This window comes from Monodelphis domestica, chromosome 1 (assembly GCF_027887165.1).
Source record: "Monodelphis domestica isolate mMonDom1 chromosome 1, mMonDom1.pri, whole genome shotgun sequence".
In the NCBI taxonomy this organism is placed as follows: domain Eukaryota; kingdom Metazoa; phylum Chordata; class Mammalia; order Didelphimorphia; family Didelphidae; genus Monodelphis; species Monodelphis domestica.
Window position 1 is genome coordinate 90,556,967 of NC_077227.1, and position 18,687 is coordinate 90,575,653.

An 18,687-nucleotide genomic window follows, 5' to 3' on the forward strand; every position below is an offset into this window, starting at 1 on the left:
AACAGTTCATTAATGAGTCTGCTTCTCTTGAGACCTTCCAACATTTGTCATTTTCCTTTTTTTTCTTTTTTGTCTATTTTATGGATTTGATATGGAACTTCTGAGTTGTTTTAATATTCATATTTCTTACTGTTGAAAATTTGGGACATTTTCCCCATGGCTGCTGATAGCTTTCTTCTTTAAGATGTGTATTCATATCTTTGTCCCATGTATTTATTGGAGAATGATTCTTGTTCTCATATATTTAAATCAGTTTCCTGTAAATCTTGTATAGGAAACTTTCACCAGAGGAAGTTGCTGAAGAGTTTTTTTGGTTGATCATTGCTACCCATTTAGTTTTTCCTCCTGCATTGACAATGTTTGGGCAGAAGCTTTTCAATGTTTCATATTCAGAAGTTTTCATTTTCTCTCCTGTGGTCTCTTCTATTTGTTATTTGATCAAGAATGTTCACTTTATCCAAAATTATAAAAATTATCTTCTATGTTTCTCTAATTTGTTTATAATATCATAATATATTATATAGCTATAATATATATTATTATATCTAGGTCCTGTATCCATTTGTGGCTCATGTTAACATACAATATTATATTTTTCCATGAACCTAATTTCAACCAGACAACTTTCTAATTTTCTCAGGAGTTTTTGTCAAATAGCAAGCCCTTACTCTGTAGTTGAGATCCTAAAAGTCTGTTTAAACTTTGAACACTGTTCAATTGCTTCTGGATCTTGAGTATTTAACATGTTCTGCTGATCATTTTTTCTTTTGTTTTTTACAGCAACAAAAAAATAATGATAATTACTACTTACTTATATTGTTTAATATAATACTTTTAGGCCCTCAGATCCTACTTTTTTTTAATTATTTCCCTGATGTTTCTCCAAATGAGTTTTACTCTTTATTTTCTAGTTCTACAAAATGACTGATAGCTTTTTTCTTATCATTTTGACTAAGCAGAATAATCTTAGTAATAAAATCTTTTGTTACATTGACACAGTCTATTCAATAGCAATTATCATATGTCCATTTATTTAAGCCTTCCTCTATGTAAAAAATGTTTTGCAGTGTTTTCATATAGTTTGTTTATTTTGGGAGGGTAGTCTCCTCAAAGTTTTATATAGTCTTTAATTATTTTGAATGAAATTTCTTCTTCTATCTCATTCTGCTGGTTTATTTTTTTCAAAGTAGAAAGGCTACTAATTCATATGGATTAATTTTACATGCTAACATTTGGTTGAAATTATTTTCTCTACTAATTTTTTTAATTTAAATTTGTTTGTTACATTAAAATACCCCATTAACTCCTTTATCTCCCCTCCCCCATTAGAAAAGGTATCATTTGACAAAAAGATATACCTAAAACTATGTCTTATTTATTTCTATTTATCAATTTTTATGGGTAGGTGGGTATACATTTCATCCTTCAAACAATATTTCTATTGCTGTATATAATGCTTTAGTTCTGCTCATTTCTTCATTATTTTATAAAGATCTTTCCTTGTTTTTCCAAAATTGACCTGCTGGTCATTTTTTATGGAATATTCTATTAATTTTATGGAATATTCTATTAATCTCTCCAAGTAAATCAGCATACTCCCTCAATTTTTCTTGTTTTATTGCTAAAACCAGTATTTTTAGAACTATAGAAAATGAAAATGGAAATCCTTGCTTTACCTTTTATCTTCTTGGAGATACCTTTAACATGTCTTTGATATAGTTAATACTAGCTTTTAGATTTAGCTCTTTGATTTCCCCAGTGTTCATAGATCTCTCTATTTGTCTCCCTATGCTTACCTAGGCTGGAAAAAAAATGTACTTTTTTGTTCTTTTGGCAGGGAAGGGAATGTCCCCATCAAGATTCAATCTGGCAAATTTTCTGGATTTTTGGAGGACTTTGAAGGGAAGCTAAGCTATGCTTTTTCCTGTTGCTCCTCCATCTTGGCTCCTTCTTGGTTTCTTACATTGCTATTTTAATCAGAAGTCTATCTTGGTCTATTTGCTAGTCTTTTTAACCCTTCCCTACATCACACCCCTAATCCTTTGCCTAGAATAGGATAGTGGAAAGACCGCTGAACCTAAAGACACAGAACATGAGTTCAAATTCTGGTTCTATCACTCACTACCTGTGTAATCTTGAAAAAGACACTAATTTCTCCAGGCCTCAGTTTCTGTATCTGTAAAAATGAGAGCACTAGGAAAAGTCCCTTTTAGTTCTAGATCCATGATCCTATGGGTTTTGAGCCATAACATTGCACAAGAAGTTTGCCTTAAAGTTTGCAGTGCTCCTTTCTGGATTTTGTTAACCCTTAACAATGGCAGAGGAAGAAGATGAGTACAATAAAAGGGATATTCACAAATCCTTAATTACACAAATTAGGATACTAATCTCTGCTTTTTCACAGGTCATTCCCTATTCCTGGAATATTTTTCCTCTTTCCCCCCACCTCCTAGTTCTTTCAAGGATTAGTTTAAGGACCATGTATCCTAAATTCCTCAAGTGTTACTCTGCTCTCCCTACTCAAGTTGTTTTGTTTGTTTTGCAAGTATTTTGCACTTATCTGTATATATATGTTACAGCCTTTTCCCTATAATATGTAAACTGCAGGAAATGTTTCATTTTTTACTTCAAACCTCCAGGAAAATTTACAAACATGCCAAGTTATCATTCGTTAAAATATTGAACAGCACAGGACATGGATAAATTTTTAGATTACTTTTTGAGAGAAGACCTTCCAAACTGACATAGACCCAATGGTGCCTATTGTTTGAGTCCAGTCATTCAATCAATTATAATCCAACCAAACTATATATAATGGGGATGAAGAGAGGATTTTGAAGTATGAAGGAGGAAGGGAGGAAATGGAGAGGGGTGAGGAGACTGTTGAGAAGAGGAAGGAGACTAACCATAGAAATGTATTTAATATTTCTCCTTATCCAGAAACTTTGCAAAATGCTTTATTTGAAGTCACAGTATACTATGTTTACAGCATTCCTCTGGTTTACCAGTTTGGTTATCCTGTTAAAAAAGAGGAAATGAGGTTAGTCTGGAATTAACCATTCTTGATGAAGCCATACTAGCTTGTAGTGATTGCCATTGCCCTAAGAGCTCACAAACTCCCATAATTGTTTATCAAAACCTGGATTTATCCCCCAATAAAATGTAAACTCCTTCAGGAAAAGGGCAGCTTCCTTTCTGTTTATACATTCTTGTATCTAGTATAATGCTCTACACATAGTAGATTCCTAATAAGTATATGTAATGTAAGAAACACAGAGGGAGTATGTGTCCTCAGAGAATAGTTCTGGGAATGGAGGACACCCACTGTCACTTCCCTTCTGAAACCTGGAGTCATTCAGAGGAAAAACTGTGGGAATAGAAACACCAAAGAAAAACAACTGCTTAATTACATGGGTGAAGGGGGATATGATTGGGGATGTAGACTGTAAATGAACATCCAAGTGCAAACATCAACAACATGGAAATTGGTTCTGATCAAGGACACGTGTAATACCCAGTGGAATTTCGTGTTGGCTAAGGGAAGAAGCTGGGGAGGGAGGGAAAGAATATGATTCTTGTAACCAAGGAATAATGTTCTAAATTGACTAAATAAAATTTAAAATAAAAAATAAAATAGTATATTGTGACTAGTAAAAAAAAAAAGAAACCTGGGGCCACCCCACTATCAAGGAAAGATGTTGTTCTTTGAGTTTGGATCCCTGGGATCCTGAGCTAACCTTCCCCTTTTGGGGAGAGATGTGATTCTCCCCAAATCTTCTGTCCCCTTTTCTAGTGTCAGAAACCAACAAGACCTAATTCTAAAGTAGTAAACAATTTATTTGGGTTCACACAGAGATAGGGTTGTCAAACAAGGAAAGTGGGGAGTAGGAAACCCTAACACTGGTCCCCTCTGGCTGACTGCCCCCCCACCAAGTTCTTGAGGTTCAAGGCTGAGTGCCTTGAACCCTCCTCCACCCAGCTGCTGGTTGATCCCTATTCCTCAGCTAACTAGCTTTTAATTCAGGAGTCTAGGAAAAGGTCAGGAAGAGAGAGAAATCTCAGGGAAAGAGAGAAATCTCAGGAAGAGAGAGAAATCTCAAGGAAAGATCTGGATGACTCTGGCCAGTGTGAGTCCAAATCCAAAACCCCCTTGAGAATTCCAGTAACTGTTCTTGAAGAGTCTTAGTGGAGGTGGTTTTGGGTCCCAGAAGGAATAACAGGCCCCATATAGATGGGCTGTTTCTCAGCTTCTAGGAAAACCTCCTTTCCTCCTCCACCTCCCAGGCTGGAAGACCATTGACAGTTGGAGCTTGTCTCTTTCTGTCCCTCCTCTGCTGCTCTTCAGCTGATCTTTCCTTCAGCCTGGCTTCCCATTGTAATCCTCTGGATCTCTCTTTCTTACATTACACATACCATTTTTAAAAGTTAAATTGAGAATAATAATTCATGTTATATATTATATCTAGTATGTATTATATGTGTGTATGTACATACACTTTTGAAAATATAGATATATCAAATCAGCCATAAGTGTAGTCATTCAGTCCAGTATAAAATCCAAAACTTTATATTGATTTGAACTAAAGGGTCTCTTTTTTACCCTTGCTCATTTTTTTCCCTTTTAGAACAAATCCTTGTTGAAACTTTCAAACTTCAGCTTTAAGTTACTCAGAGTTTCCACGAAGGCTAGAAATTAGAAAGAACCAAACTCCTTATGAAAACAAGCTGTTGAAACCCACAAAAATCCAGACATTGGTGTTTGACTCAAAAGTTGAACAATGCTGTTATTTTGAAAAATCAAGGACAAGAGAAATATAATGGGGATGGAGATGACTTTGAAGAAGAGAGAAGGAAGGGAGGGAATGTTGGGACATGGGAAGGCTCCTGAGAAGAAGAGAATTTGCCATGGAAATTATTTTTATCCCTTTATATAGCCTGACCAGAATGCTTAGGTGTTTAAGTCAGAATCCAGGATATCAATACTTTTTAGAGTCATGGGCATTTACATATAGACCAGCTGAACTTACCAGAAAAATGGCCAACTTGTTCCTGGCACATAATAAGCAGGAAGACCTGCCGCCTTAGAAAGAACTCTGACCAGTATTGGTGGGAGGGTGGCAAATGACCTAGGAAGTTACTTCTTCAGAGCTTGTAAAGTGTTCCTTTAAAGTTTATATTTTTTAAAATAACTCAGAATTTCCTTGCTACCCTTTGAGCCAATCTATGCTTTTCTTCATCATTCATTTATTTGTTGGAGAGCAAGAATCACAATTTTGTCCTATTTAGTAGGTTTTAAAGATTTTCTTCCTTAGCTGAGCTCTTCAGAAGATGCTGGGTATCCAGTGTTTCTGAGGCTTATTAAGAACATGAGTGCTTCTTCCTCATTTTTTTAATGACACCTTACAGTAATATGGTGATTCCCAGGTGACAAAATTGACATCTATAATCACAATAGCTATTGTACAAATAAAGCATTAAAGTTTGCAAAACACTTTACATATATGATCTCATTTGAGCCTCACAAGAACTCTGGGAGGTTGACACAGGTATTATTATCCCCAAAATACAATGAGGACACTGAGGCTCAGATTATGATGTGACGTGGCCAAGCTTACAAATCTAGGAAATTTGAAACAGCTGAGACTTAAACCCATGTTTTCTGACTTAGCATAGTTTTCTTTTCCCTATACCAAACAGTCTCTCATACTAAGGATTTATAGCTGTTTAAAATCTATTATAAAGGAGAGTAATTAATATGACCATGGTTGCCCACCATGATTCACTGACATCACTAAGTGACAGCTCATTTTGTTGATGTTGTTGTATTAACTAATTCATATAATATGCACAATAGGTATATAATGATTGTCTCTTTAGAGTGCCCTCCTGAGGCTGCAGGTTTTAATAGCACTTGGCCATTCAAAGGCCATAATATTACTTTTAATGATAGCATTGATTTATAGGTTCGTTATTCAGGAAGTTTTTTAGGAGCCAGCCTGGAAGACAGAAAGATGTGGTTCAAGTTCTACTCCTGGTATGATGTTAAAACATTCAGGATTCATTGATAGGTACTGATGCCAATCATATCTATCAACACATATAGATATTTTAATAACTGGTTTCTTATTTGCTCGCATAGTTCCATGGCACAAGAGCAGCATTTCCAAAAGTCTTGTGTAGGACAGGCAGGATGGATATAATTAGAATTTTATAGAGAGTAAAGAAGAATTTAAAGATTTCTAGTTTTAAAGAACTGAGAGCAGAGAGAGAATCAGGTAAATTGATGATCAGATCAATAAATGTTAGAGTTCATACATTTTCAGTTATGTCCAATTCTTCATGATTCTTTTGGGGGGTGGAGTTTCTTGGCAAAAATACTGGAATGATTTGCCATTTCTTTATCCAGCTCATTTTATAGATGAGGAAAGTGAGATGAACAGGGTTAAGAAGCTTGCTAAGAGTCACATAGGACAGTCCACAGCTGGACTTCAACTCAAGTCTTCCTGACTTCAGAACTGGTACTCTATCCATTGTACTACCTAGCTTACTTAGCAAATATTTGGGGATTTTAACTGGAATTTGTAGGCAGAACAGGAACTAGTTAGATAACATCAGATCAAAGATGAGATTTCTCAGCTAAAATAAACAATCAGAAAATTTTTCATCATTAACCAAAGCTAAACTTTTGGTGTCTCAACTAAATTTTAAATGCTTCAGCTAATTATGTGACTTGCCATCTCAGGCAAAATAGTGGCTATATGAAGCTTCTCTTATGACAGACACACACTGGCTGTGTGACTCTAGACAAGTTACTTAACTTTGCAGGACTACAGTGACTTTCTAATACCATAAGTTGCAAAATAATTGATGATCTACTTTGATAGATGATACATTCCCACACTGGGAAGTCCTAGGATTTGAACACACTTCTTCTGACTCTATCCTGTGCTCTTTCTATTATTATAAGAGAAGCAGGCAGAGCAGAACACCAAATAGCTACCAGGAAGAAGTTTGCCAGGTCAGCCTATCCCCAAATATTTATTAAGAATTAAAAAAAGAAGAATTTACTGTGTGCCAGAAACTCTGCTAAGCATTGGGTAGAGAAAAGAAAGACAGAAACTCAGTCCCTGACTTCAAAGTGCCTCCATTCTAATGGAGGAGACAACAAATGCAGGATTATTTCAAAGAAGACTATTTAGATAATGATGGGTTTAATGTACCAGAGAACAGCCCAGCAGGCCTGAAGGACAAGGTGCCTTGCTAAATCTTCTTACTTTTTGCTATTGTATAGAATTGTGAAATGGTAGAGCTAGGTAGAGCTTTAAGATCATCAAATACAATTTGTTCCTTTTATCTGTATATCTTTATTAGACTCAATTTGTATCCCAACTCCCACTCACATGGATGTGTCAGGCTTCACAAAGCAAAACAGACTTTTCTAGAAGTACTTCTGGGGACTTGGGATTTTCTTTCTAATGGTATTAGCTTGAGCCCCCAAGCTGATGTGGTTTCCCCAATATCAATCACCACTTAAAGGTAGTATGGGAGCAGCTATGATAGATATGATATACCAGACCTAGAGCCAGGAAAATTCATCTTCCTAGGTTCAAATCTGACTTCAGACATTTAATAAGTATGTGACCCTAGGGAAGTTACTTAACCCTATTGGCCTCAGTTTCCTATGGCAAACCACTCCAATATCTTTGCCAAGAAAACTCCAAATAGTCACGAAGAGTCATATACAACTGAAATGACTAAATTAAAAAAAAAATCATTGATCAATCCCATTCATTTTACAAGGGGGCATTTCCTGAGAAGATCCCATAAAAACAGAAGTTATAAAGATTCCCTTTCCCTAATACTTAGGGACCCACTCTCCTCTATACTGCCTTAGGTCCCGGAAAACAATGGGCTCCAATAAAATGGTGGCAACAGAACATTTGCCCCACCAAATTCACTTCTGAATATAGTATGGTTAACTTTCTTACTACATGGCCCAGCATTATCAAATTATCAAATCTGCCATTACATTGGGTCAAGCAGGAAATTGATGCCATACCACACTGGGCTACTGGCACACCCCACTTCTTGGGGCTCTTGAAATTTCACAAGGTCCTAAACCAAAGGAAAGAAGACAGACAGAGAGGAGGCAGGAACAACAGCCCGTCCATGTGTTCATAGGCTACATGGGAGAAAACCAATTCTAAGGTCCTTCTTCTAGATGAGGTCCATAATGCTTTCTGACTCAGTTGTTCTCAGAAGAATTTTAGTTGCTGCGGTGGGAGTCTTTGGTACTCTTGATCATTTCCTGCTCAACAAAGAGGACTTTCTCTTCATCCCTTGATAAACAGATACTAGAAGAGTCACTATACATCCTCCAAAGTTCAAAGGAATCCAAGAAGATTGCTTCAAGCAGAAAACACTATGTTCTCATAAGGTTTGGGCTATCATTGCCAGTCCCCCATTACATAAAGATGAGGAAACTGAACTAAGTTCCAGAAAACAGTGACTTGTCTGAAATAGCATAGACGATGAGTGTCAGTACACAAATTTGGATTAGGTTCCAATATTTCTTCCCCTCCAATATACTAGCTGCCTTGGAAGGGGCAAGAGTTTTGGTTGTTGTTTTTTTTTTTTTCCCACACAGCAGACTGGAGATTTCTTCATGTTTGAAGAGCCTCTGGATGGTTTGATGATCATCTGTCCCATAATCAGAAATAGTCCTCTACCACAGTCTCAAAGTAGGTTAAATTTGTCTCTAATACTTTTTCCATTTCCCTTTTACTCCTCCTCTTTCTTTTCTCTTAGAATTTCACCTCCTACCCTACCCCATTGCAGCAAGTAGCTTCAATTCATCCAGAGACCCCCAGGATGCTGAATTTGTGGGAGAACATACACAAGTTTTACAGGATTTATGGACAATGATCAGCAAAGCACTGATGTAATTGAGTTCCATTGCAGTACTAATGTTCTAGCCTTAAGGTGAACTCTGAAAATGGCTTCAGAGGCTTCCACTCTAAAACTTTACATTTAAAGAGAAAAATCAAAGATATAGAGGTCCTCAGTCTCCTTGGGTTTGAATCTCAAATGGTAGACTTTATGGGTCTAAGTAGAGAAGCTACATTGTCAGGGGCAGAGGCAGGGAAAGAAACCCTATCACTGTCTCTGAAATCTAGGAGCCTTGCCACATAAAGGTTGCTCTCCCTCTCCTATTTGTGTAATCTGTTTTAGAAGGATCCTAGGAGTTATTTCTGAAGCAAATACCCAGAGAATGTCTATGTTCCCCAAGGAGCACCCTGGAAGCTTCAATTCTGCCCCCTCCATGACCACCATAATCAAATCTTTTGAAAAGTTTTATGGCTATATTTTGTTTTTTCTATTATAAATGCTTACAGATTACTCTCATTCTGTGAAGTCTCTTGTGACAAAGTAAAACAGGTCAGTAAAATGAATTGTACAGTGGCTTCATCTAAAAGACTTCAACAGGCCACATCTAAAGCACTCCCTAACCTATTTTTTAAGAAAACCAAAAAATAGAAATCTGTTTTCCTGTCTTTCCTTTCTATACCCACACTGAGAAAAAAAAAAGAAAATAAAATTTTCACAACAAATATGTATAGTCAAGCAAAACAAATTTCCTCAGTGGTTACATAAAAAAAAATATATACATATATATATATATATATCATTCTGTACCCTAAGTCCTTCACTTCTATAATGTATAGCACATTTCATCATCAGGCCTCTAAAATTATGATGGATTCACAAATGAATTCTATCAAATATTCAAAAAACAATTTCAATATTATAAAAACTGCAAAAATAGAAAAAGAGGGACTATCCTCTAATACCTTCTTTTGACAAATATGGTCTTGATATACAAACCACATGGACTCAAAACAGAAAAAGAAAGTTATAGGTCAATATCCCCAAGAAACATAGATATGAAAATTTTAAATTAAATATTAACAGAGAACTTTAAACAACATATCACAAAGATTATACACTATTAGTAGGCTGGATTTATAGCAGGAATACAGGATTGGTTTAATGTTAAGAAAACTATAAATTTAATCAATCATATTAATAAATTAGATTTAGATCAAGACTTAACACCTTATATGCAGATAAGCTACAGGACTATAAATCTTCATTTCTTTGTTTACCATTGGCTTGCTATCTAGCCCTAGCCAGAGACAGTGGATAGAGTCCTAGGTCAAGAATCAAAAAGACTTGAGTTCAAATCCTGCCTCAGATATCCTACTTATTAGTCTGAACCCAAGCAAATCATTTAACCTTTGTTTGCCTCAATTTCCTCAACTGAAAAATGAGGATGTTAATAGTACCTACCTCCCAGAGTAATGAATCATTTGGCACAATGTCTGGTACATAGTAAGTGCTATATAAATGTTTTCCTCTCTAGCCAAGATTCTATTCAGCATTTATTGAACACTTACTATTTGTAGTAGGAATTGGTGATATGAAGATTTTTTTAAATGATGATCATATCAAAACAATCTGGTACTGGCTAAGAGATAGAAGGGTGGATCATTGGAATAGACTAAGGATAAATAACCTCAGCAATCTTGTGTTCAATAAACCAGTAGATACAAGCTTTTGGGATAAGAACCCACTTTTGACAAAAATTGCTGAGAAAATAGTATCGCAAAATTAGGTTTAGATCAGAATCTCACACCTAATACCAAGATAAATTCAAAATGGATATATGATTTAAGCATAAAGGGTGATATTATAAGTAAATAAAGTGAACAAGGAATAGTATATCTGTCAGATCTATAGGGAAGGAAAGAATTTAAGACCACGCAAAAGACAGAGAACATTACAGGATGTAAAATGAATAATTTTGATTATATTAAATTTAAAAAATTCTTTGTGCAAAAAAAAAACAAACCAATGCAACCAAAATTAGAAGGGTAGCAATAAACTGGGGCAAAATTTTTATAACAAAATTCTCTGATCAAAGTCTAATTTTTCAAATATACAAAGAACTAAGTCAAATTTATAAGAAATCAAATCATTCCCCATGTAACAAATTGTTAAGAGATATGAATAGACAGTTTTCAGATGAAGAAATCAAAAGTATCAATAATTATGAAAAAATGTTCTAAATCCCTCCTGATTAGAGAAATGCAAATCAAAACATCTCTGAGGTACCACCTTATACCTAGCAGTGCCCAATATGATAGCAAAGGAAGATAATAAAAATTGGTGGGTATGTGGCAAAATTGGGGCACAGTTGCATTGCTGGTAGGATAGTGAATTGACCCAACCATTCTTGTAGGCAATCTGGAATAATGCTCAAAGGGCTTTAAAGGAATGTATGTACTTTGATCCAGCAATACCACTACTAGGTTTGTATCCAAAAGACAAAAAAAAATAATGGGAAAGGTTCTGTTTGTACAAAAATATTTATAGTTGCAGTTTTTGTGGTGGCAAAAAAATTGGAAAATGAAGGAATGTCCCTTGATTGGGGAATGGCTAAACAACTTGTGGTATATGATGGTGATGGAATACTGTTGTGCTATAAGGAATGATGTGCTTGATTTCTATAAGGACTGGAAAGACCTATATAGAATAATGAGTGAAATGAGCAGAACCAGGAAAACATTAAACACAGTAACTGAAACACTATGGGCTGATCAAATATAGTAGACTTTGCTACTAAAAGCAATGCAATGATCCAGGACAACTCTTAGAGATTTACAAGAAAGAATGCAATCCACATCTAGAGAAAAAAGTTGTGGGAGTAGAAATCCAGAAGAAAACATATGACATCACTTGTTTATGTGGGTATATGATTTGGGGTTTGGGTTTTAAAAGATTACTCTATTACCCAAATGAATAATATGAAAATAGGATATGAATGATAATATATGTCTAAACCAGTGCAATTGCTTGTCAACTTTGAGAGTTGAGAGGGAAGAGGGGAGGGAGACAACAAGAATCATGGAATCATGAAAAAAAACTTAAATAAAATAAAAATAAAATAAAATAATGATCATAGCCTCTAAGGAATTTATATTCAGAGTTGAGGGAAATTTGTAAAATTCCACTGAGAGCCAAATAACTATAATACAAGATAGAATGCAATGTGAGCAAAGTTGTGTTACAAGGTATTCTAAGTAAAAAGAGACCAGAGATTTTTCAAGTGTAAAAAATGAGGAGGAAATGTCTTCCAAAGTAAATTGAAGTACCGTAGGCATGGAGGAAGCATTAATCAACTGCCAAAGAGTGTACTTCTCATTTGGCAAGACAAACATTAATATCATGAAATGCTCTTCAAAGAATTGGAAAATATGAGCAGGAGATCTTGTGACTGGCCTAGAGTCCAAGTGTTAGCTGTCTCATCTGGTTGGTATGAAATTTGAGACGCAAAAGAACTTTGTCAGGTTCTAACTTGAGCTTTATTATCAATTTTTGCAAAAGAATGCTCACAGACATTTACCAAATACCTGAAAGTGCGTCCAATTGCTACACATCTTATGAAATCTAATCATTGCCCAATTGGTTGACTGGTTCTCTGCATATGTGAAAATGAAATATATGTTCCCCAAAACATGGAGGTTATAAACCTTGATCTGGGGCCTCCCTCTGTAATTTGGAAACAAAGTCAGGAAAGTGTCACTCTGAAATAACATAGGCATTAAATGAAGTTGGCCAAGAGATGACGTGTGAATAGGCTGCTGATGAGAGTAAAGACTTCTGAAACCCCCTCAGGGTAACAGGAATCTAAAGTATAGCTAAAGTAAACAAACCCTTCACTCTAGCACTATACTATAGCATGAGGTAATGTTGCTTTTGGGTGACTAACAAGTCATGATCTCCTCCATGAAGAACAGTATCCAAAACTGAATTTGGGGTCTACCAGAATCTCCTTCAAGAAGTGACCAACATGTAAGTGATTGAGAGGAGAGGAAGGAGGCAAAGAATTTGGAACTGAAAATTAAAAAAAAAAGATTTAAAAATAATTTTTATATGTAATTGGAAAAAATACTTCAAAAGTCTAAAAAGTATTCCATTCTCTATTGTATTGTGTGAGTTAAATGTAATATTTTCATAACAGAAGAGTCTGTTTAGAGGCTAGGAAAGGGAAAACCAAAGATTAAGAATTTGTTAGTGTTTATTCAGCACTGTTCAGGAGAAAAGATGCTTGGATTAAAGATGATCTATTGGTTCTTTGGAAAGAAATATAGGCAGAGTGGAGAAGTATCATTTGTCAAACTATCCTGATTTGATGGAAATAGTACCTAACTTCCAATTCCTTTGGTTTCAATTCTACACTCAGCAACAACCTTCTGGCTTTGTAAATTGGCCTCCTAAGTGGATTGATTCAACTGGAAGAAACACCCATACAAAAGACTGAAACCAGTTCACTTGTCATTGTTAGTCAGCAAACTGGCATTCTAGTTCCAGTAGTGGGTGAATCAGCTCCTCAGCGTTCAGGAACCTTGGATGAACTGATTAAATCGAGCTTCTTTCTGAACGGACCAGATTGAGAATCAGATCCATGAGGTTCAGCTTTACAGCCAACCATTCTTTCTTTAATAGCTTCTTTTAGCTGTAATCATTCTTTGATCCAAGCTTTGAAAAAAATTCGTCAAGTTTTTTGCATACACTTTGGAGTCAGAAGAACCTGTCCTTAATTCTCATATTCTGATACTTGCTGTTTAACTCTGGCCAAGTCCCTTAGTTTCTTGGAGCCTTGGTTTCCTCATCTGTAAAATGGTTGTTACCTGTAGTACCTATTCCTGAAGAGTGTTATGAGGTCTGAATTATAAAATGCTGTCTAAATACAGGGTTGGGCTTTTACCTCTAACATTTACTAGCTCTGTGATCATAGCCAGATCTTTGGACCTCTGTGAGACCTACCTGACACATCTCTAAAACAGTTATAAATAAATAATGGTAACCTACCTCATGGGGTTGTTGTGAAGAGCAAATGAAATGATGTATGTACAGCACTTTACAGACTTTAAAGTACTAAATAAATGTAAGCCATGATCCTTCGAGTCTAATATTATTATTAATAATCCAAAGTTACATGCTAGCATCATGATTATACCATACTTTTATCTAAAGTTTGTATTTCTCCCAGCTTCTAGCACGGGGCTCATTCAGAACACAGAAGATGCCTGTTAATGTTGCTGAATTGAATAATGAATACAAACCAGAAACATACTCATCCATAAATACTTTTTTGCGCCTTAGAATTCTTCATGTACAGAATAGTGAGACACAATTCATTCTACCAGATTGCAAACAGATGTTAGCTTGTTTGACCATAGAAAGCTCTTCTTTCTGCCTGGACTTATTTGATTTACAACACTGGTATATAATGCTGGAGTTAATCTCTAATTAAAATTCATGGAAACTAATCTTGGCTCCAGTCCACATGGGCTGCTCACAGACTTTAATCTGGCACAATAGGATTTCCCCTTTTTTTGTTACATACTAAGGGCACTAATCACACTCTATCAACTTAAATACTATTATTAATAATATTTAGGAAACCTCAGGCAGTAATGTTGCAAAAATACTTATTTCTTCTATACATATATGTTTCACAAGGACAGAAGAACAGACACAATTTATCCTTACAAACTATAATTTTTAATGCATTTATGTTTATATTTCTTTACAAGAGGTCACCTTGGCTTTCCTCCCCATTGAGACATTGTTCAGGTCCTGTTGATTTTTTGGATGTCTTTTGCATCCATCTCTTCCTTTTCATTCCTATTCCCTCCATGTTCTTTAAGTCTTTACCATCTCACACCTGAATTGTTGGTATTTGAACTAATTTCAGCTTCATCCATCTTTCCTTCCTCCAATCCATTTTCCAACCTGAAGCCAGGTAAACCTTCCTAAACATCACTTTCTCGTGTAATTTCTCTTCCCAGAACTCTTGTACCATTTCTCACCACCTACGATAAAATCTGAATGCCTTTACCTGGTATTCAAGACCCTTCCAGTCTTTCCAGGAACTTCCTGACACAAATCCTCTACTCTCCCTAAACCTATCTATACATTGTCCCCATTGGGTTTTCTTTTCCATGTGTTTTTATGCATATCATTTATTATCTCTGTCTGGGATGCTTCCTTTTTTTCTCCCCAAATCTGGCTCCTCCTTTAAGTTCTAGCTCAGCTCACATCCTTCCCACAAATCTTTTTTTTTTTTTTTGAGTCACAACATCTTGCTTCTCTGAACTCCCACAGAATGTTAGAAACTGTACCACCCTTTGGCTCTTCCCATTTTCAGGGTATCTTTCTAAACTGTCTTCTCCCTGAGCTGAACTTCTCCCTAATTAGACCATAAACTTTTCAGAGAAAAGCATCAGGTCTCTGATCTTTGTAACCATCATACTAATCAGTAAATTTATGTTTGATTAATATTGTTGTTTTTATTCAGTCATGTTCAATTCTTCATAATCCCATTTGGGGTTTTCTTTGCAAAGATATTAGAATGGTTTGCCATTTCCTTTTCCACCTCATTTTATAGATGAGGAACTGAGGCAACAGTGTTAAGTGACTTATCAAGGGTCACATAGCTAGTAAGGTTCTTAGACTGGTTTTGAACTCAGGAATATGAGTCTTCCTGACTCCAGGCCTGGCACCCTATCTTCTGCACCATCTTGTTTAATATTGGGAGATGCTAAAGGAAATACATTTCTCAATTCCAGCAAAGAATAGATGGAGAGGGGATTTAACAGTAGCAGGACCACATATATAAATCAACACAAAGATTTTATTATAATTTTATTTTGAAATAAAAATTTTCATTTTTTTGCCTTCTGGATTTTTAATAAAAATGTCATTTTCAATTGATGCAGCTTGGTCCTTCAAGGTAGTCTTAAATTCCATCCCTTCTAAAGATCATCATATGAGTGTTTCCCCTGAAGGCAGGGCAGAAGAAATAGGTGAATATATTTATATGACTAAAAGATGAGATTTGAGATAGGAAGGTATCATGGATTATTGTTCATAGACCTTTAAGGAAAGGGCATTTATCTTTAGGGAATCATTTGAATGTAGTGCTATATGGAGTCAGTGGGTTGGATTAAGTAGCCTTTCAAGGTTCTCTTCCAGGTCTCTGATTGCATAATTTCATTTCAACCTCAGAATATATTCAATTCAGCAAACATTTATTAAACAATTACTCTGTGCAAGACACTGTAAGAAATAGTTCCTGACCTATATGTATGTGCACAGGTAAGTTAATGTAAAATATATACAAAGTAAATACAAATTAACATTTGGGAAGGAGAGTATAGTGGCCTAGAGAATTAAGAAAGGCCTCATATAGAATAGGCTATTGGCATATAGGCTCCTGAGAGGAGATTTTAAAGGAAAATGTTTTGCATATGGCAGACAGATAGTGCTAGCCATTGGGTTGGTGAATGAGCCACTATATGAAGAAAACCTCAAATAGACCATTTGGGCTGAATTTTAGAGGTCAAAAGGGAGAAGTAATATCAAATCATTCTAGAAAGCATTCAGATTATGAAAGACTTTAAATGCTAAACAGAAGGCGTTGTCCTTTATTCTAGAGGAACAGGGAGCTTATTAAAGTTATTAATAAGAGGAATTACACAGTCAAGCTATACTTTAGGAATATTAATTTGGCAGCTGGATGGAAATTAAATAGCGAAAGATGAAATTAACAGCAAAGACCAGGTAAGAGGTGATGGGGGTGTGAACTACAGACTGCATGACCTGAGAAGAGGGGATAGATAGGAGATTTGGCAGAAGTAGGCAGACTTGATGATTGATTAGTTGGGAACTGGGGGTAAGAATGTAAGAGAAGAAAGAGATGACTTGAAGGTTCCAAACTTAGGTGAATGGAAGGATGGAGGCAGAAGTAAAATGAGTTCTATTTTAGACATAATGAATTTGAGATGCACAAATACAAATTTTGAAAGATACTACTTTCCTTTTCCCTCAGAGAAAATTAATCAAATTTAACTTTTCACTGCTGTCCTATAATATCCTAAACATATAGCAAGACCAGAGGATCATAAGTTATATTTAAAAGGTAATTTAGAAACCATATTGTCTAATACCCTCATTTTACAAATAAGAACACTAAAATTAAAAAAAGGATGATTAAAAATAAAGAGAAAAAAAGAAAGGATAAGTAAATTAAGTCAATTATCTCAGATCACACAGGTTTTAGGGGTCAAACCAGGATTAAGTTTGAGGTCCTCCAATGGTGAGTCTATTGCTCTTTCCATTTTATGTAGTTATCTCCTAAAGTTGTGTTTGGTTTAACATGAAATAAAGCACCATTTTATAGTGTTTCTTTTCCCTACTACTATGGGAAAATATCTGAAATTATTCAGATATTTAGAATTATAGATATATAGAATTTTATGTTTATAGGATTTCTATATTTATAGAATTATAGAATTCAGATATTAGAATTATAGAATCATAGGGATATTAAGAATCCCCAGAACTTATTTAAAAACTCCAAACTCAAACACCAAATTGTAAAAAGAATGGCAATGATTCCTTAAAATTAAATATTCTAGTAACACAATATGTGGACTGTCCCAAGCCTTAGGGTCAGCCTTGGATCAGCTTTAATCTGTCTGTGTAGCTAATAACTACCACTGAGAATCAATCTAGAAAACACATTTTGAATGAACATTGTGGAAGCTTAAATTAATAATCACAACATCTGAACACGGCTTTTAGAGATCATCTTGTCCAGTTCTCTCATTTTACAGAGCAGGAAATCTGCATGGAAAGTTATTCTGTTTTGTGAAAATCCAAAGAAGAATGACAACAAGTGCAATTATAAGCCAACATGATTAAGAGCTTATAAATAACTTATTTCCATAAAGTCATTAGTTCAAATACCTTCTTAAATTACATTGCTGCTTAACTACAAATGTATAATAATATCTCTTGCTGACAGACTCATTAAATTGTAGAATTTTAAGGTTGGAAAGGAGGGACCCTTGGACAATTTAGCTCAACCCTTTCATTTAAAAGATGAAGAAACTGAGGCTCAGAAAAACTGGGATACTTGCCACTATTTTGCTTTAAAAATCACTGGCTATTTTTAGGGCAAGAAGTAACAACTCTCTTATTTTTTAAAAACAGACCAAAAATGGAATCACAAATGAGCTTTAAAGTTTGCTGTATGAGGGGGAAAAAAAGACTTTTGAACATTTATCCTTCTAATCTCAGTTGCCAAACTAGTTCAAAGTACAAGTTCATTAAAAGGAATAAAGAAAATAGGATCTGTGACTTACTTACCAGCTGTTGTTCTAGCATGAATAAGAATAAGGAAAAAGACCACTCTCTTCCTGATTCTGTAACTTTTCACCACTGTTTTTCTCTCTCCCGACTCATAGTCCCTCTTTTCACCCCAGGATCACATGAAAGCAAGCGTTCTATAAATGTGAGTTGGCTAAAGGTTGAGAACACTATGCTGGATGGCAGCGAAGTGTAAGGAATCTGACCCTGGGAGCTTTACTGCTGTGACACGTCAGTTCTCAAAAGGAATTTTCAGTCGCAAGATGAGAACAACACAAGAATAACAGCCTTCAGGTAGGGCTAAGGAGGGGCGGGGGGTGGGGGTGTTCTGTGCAGCCTCCTGGAAAGCAAAGGCATCCTGGACACTCTAATGCAGTTTATTTAATTGAAATAGCCCTATACTTT

The 18,687-nt window shown here is 35.4% G+C and overlaps 2 protein-coding genes across 20 annotated transcripts in view; one reads left to right on the forward strand and one right to left on the reverse strand.

Moving 5' to 3' along the window:
* TACC2 (transforming acidic coiled-coil containing protein 2) overlaps positions 1 to 18,435 on the reverse strand; it is a 305,302-nt gene extending 286,867 nt beyond the window's left edge. For 16 of the 18 annotated variants that reach the window (XM_056803021.1, XM_056803099.1, XM_056803084.1 and 13 more), the window contains exon 1: positions 18,283 to 18,419. Coding sequence is in view for 1 of the 18 variants with exons in the window: in XM_056803043.1 (XP_056659021.1) it covers positions 18,283 to 18,300 (18 nt within the window). In the remaining 17 variants the exon portion in view is untranslated. Of the gene's footprint in view, positions 1 to 18,278 lie in introns of all 18 variants that reach the window. The other 2 variants (XM_056803043.1, XM_056802986.1) reach the window with 2 other exon arrangements.
* Positions 18,436 to 18,472: 37 nt separating this feature from the next.
* Positions 18,473 to 18,687, forward strand: part of NSMCE4A (NSE4 homolog A, SMC5-SMC6 complex component) — a 48,149-nt gene continuing 47,934 nt past the window's right edge. Inside the window, exon 1 of one of the 2 annotated variants that reach the window (XM_007478867.2) lies at positions 18,473 to 18,576. The gene's annotated coding sequence lies outside the window, so the exon portion shown is untranslated. The remainder of the gene's footprint in view (positions 18,577 to 18,687) is intronic. The other variant, XM_056803161.1, reaches the window with a different exon arrangement.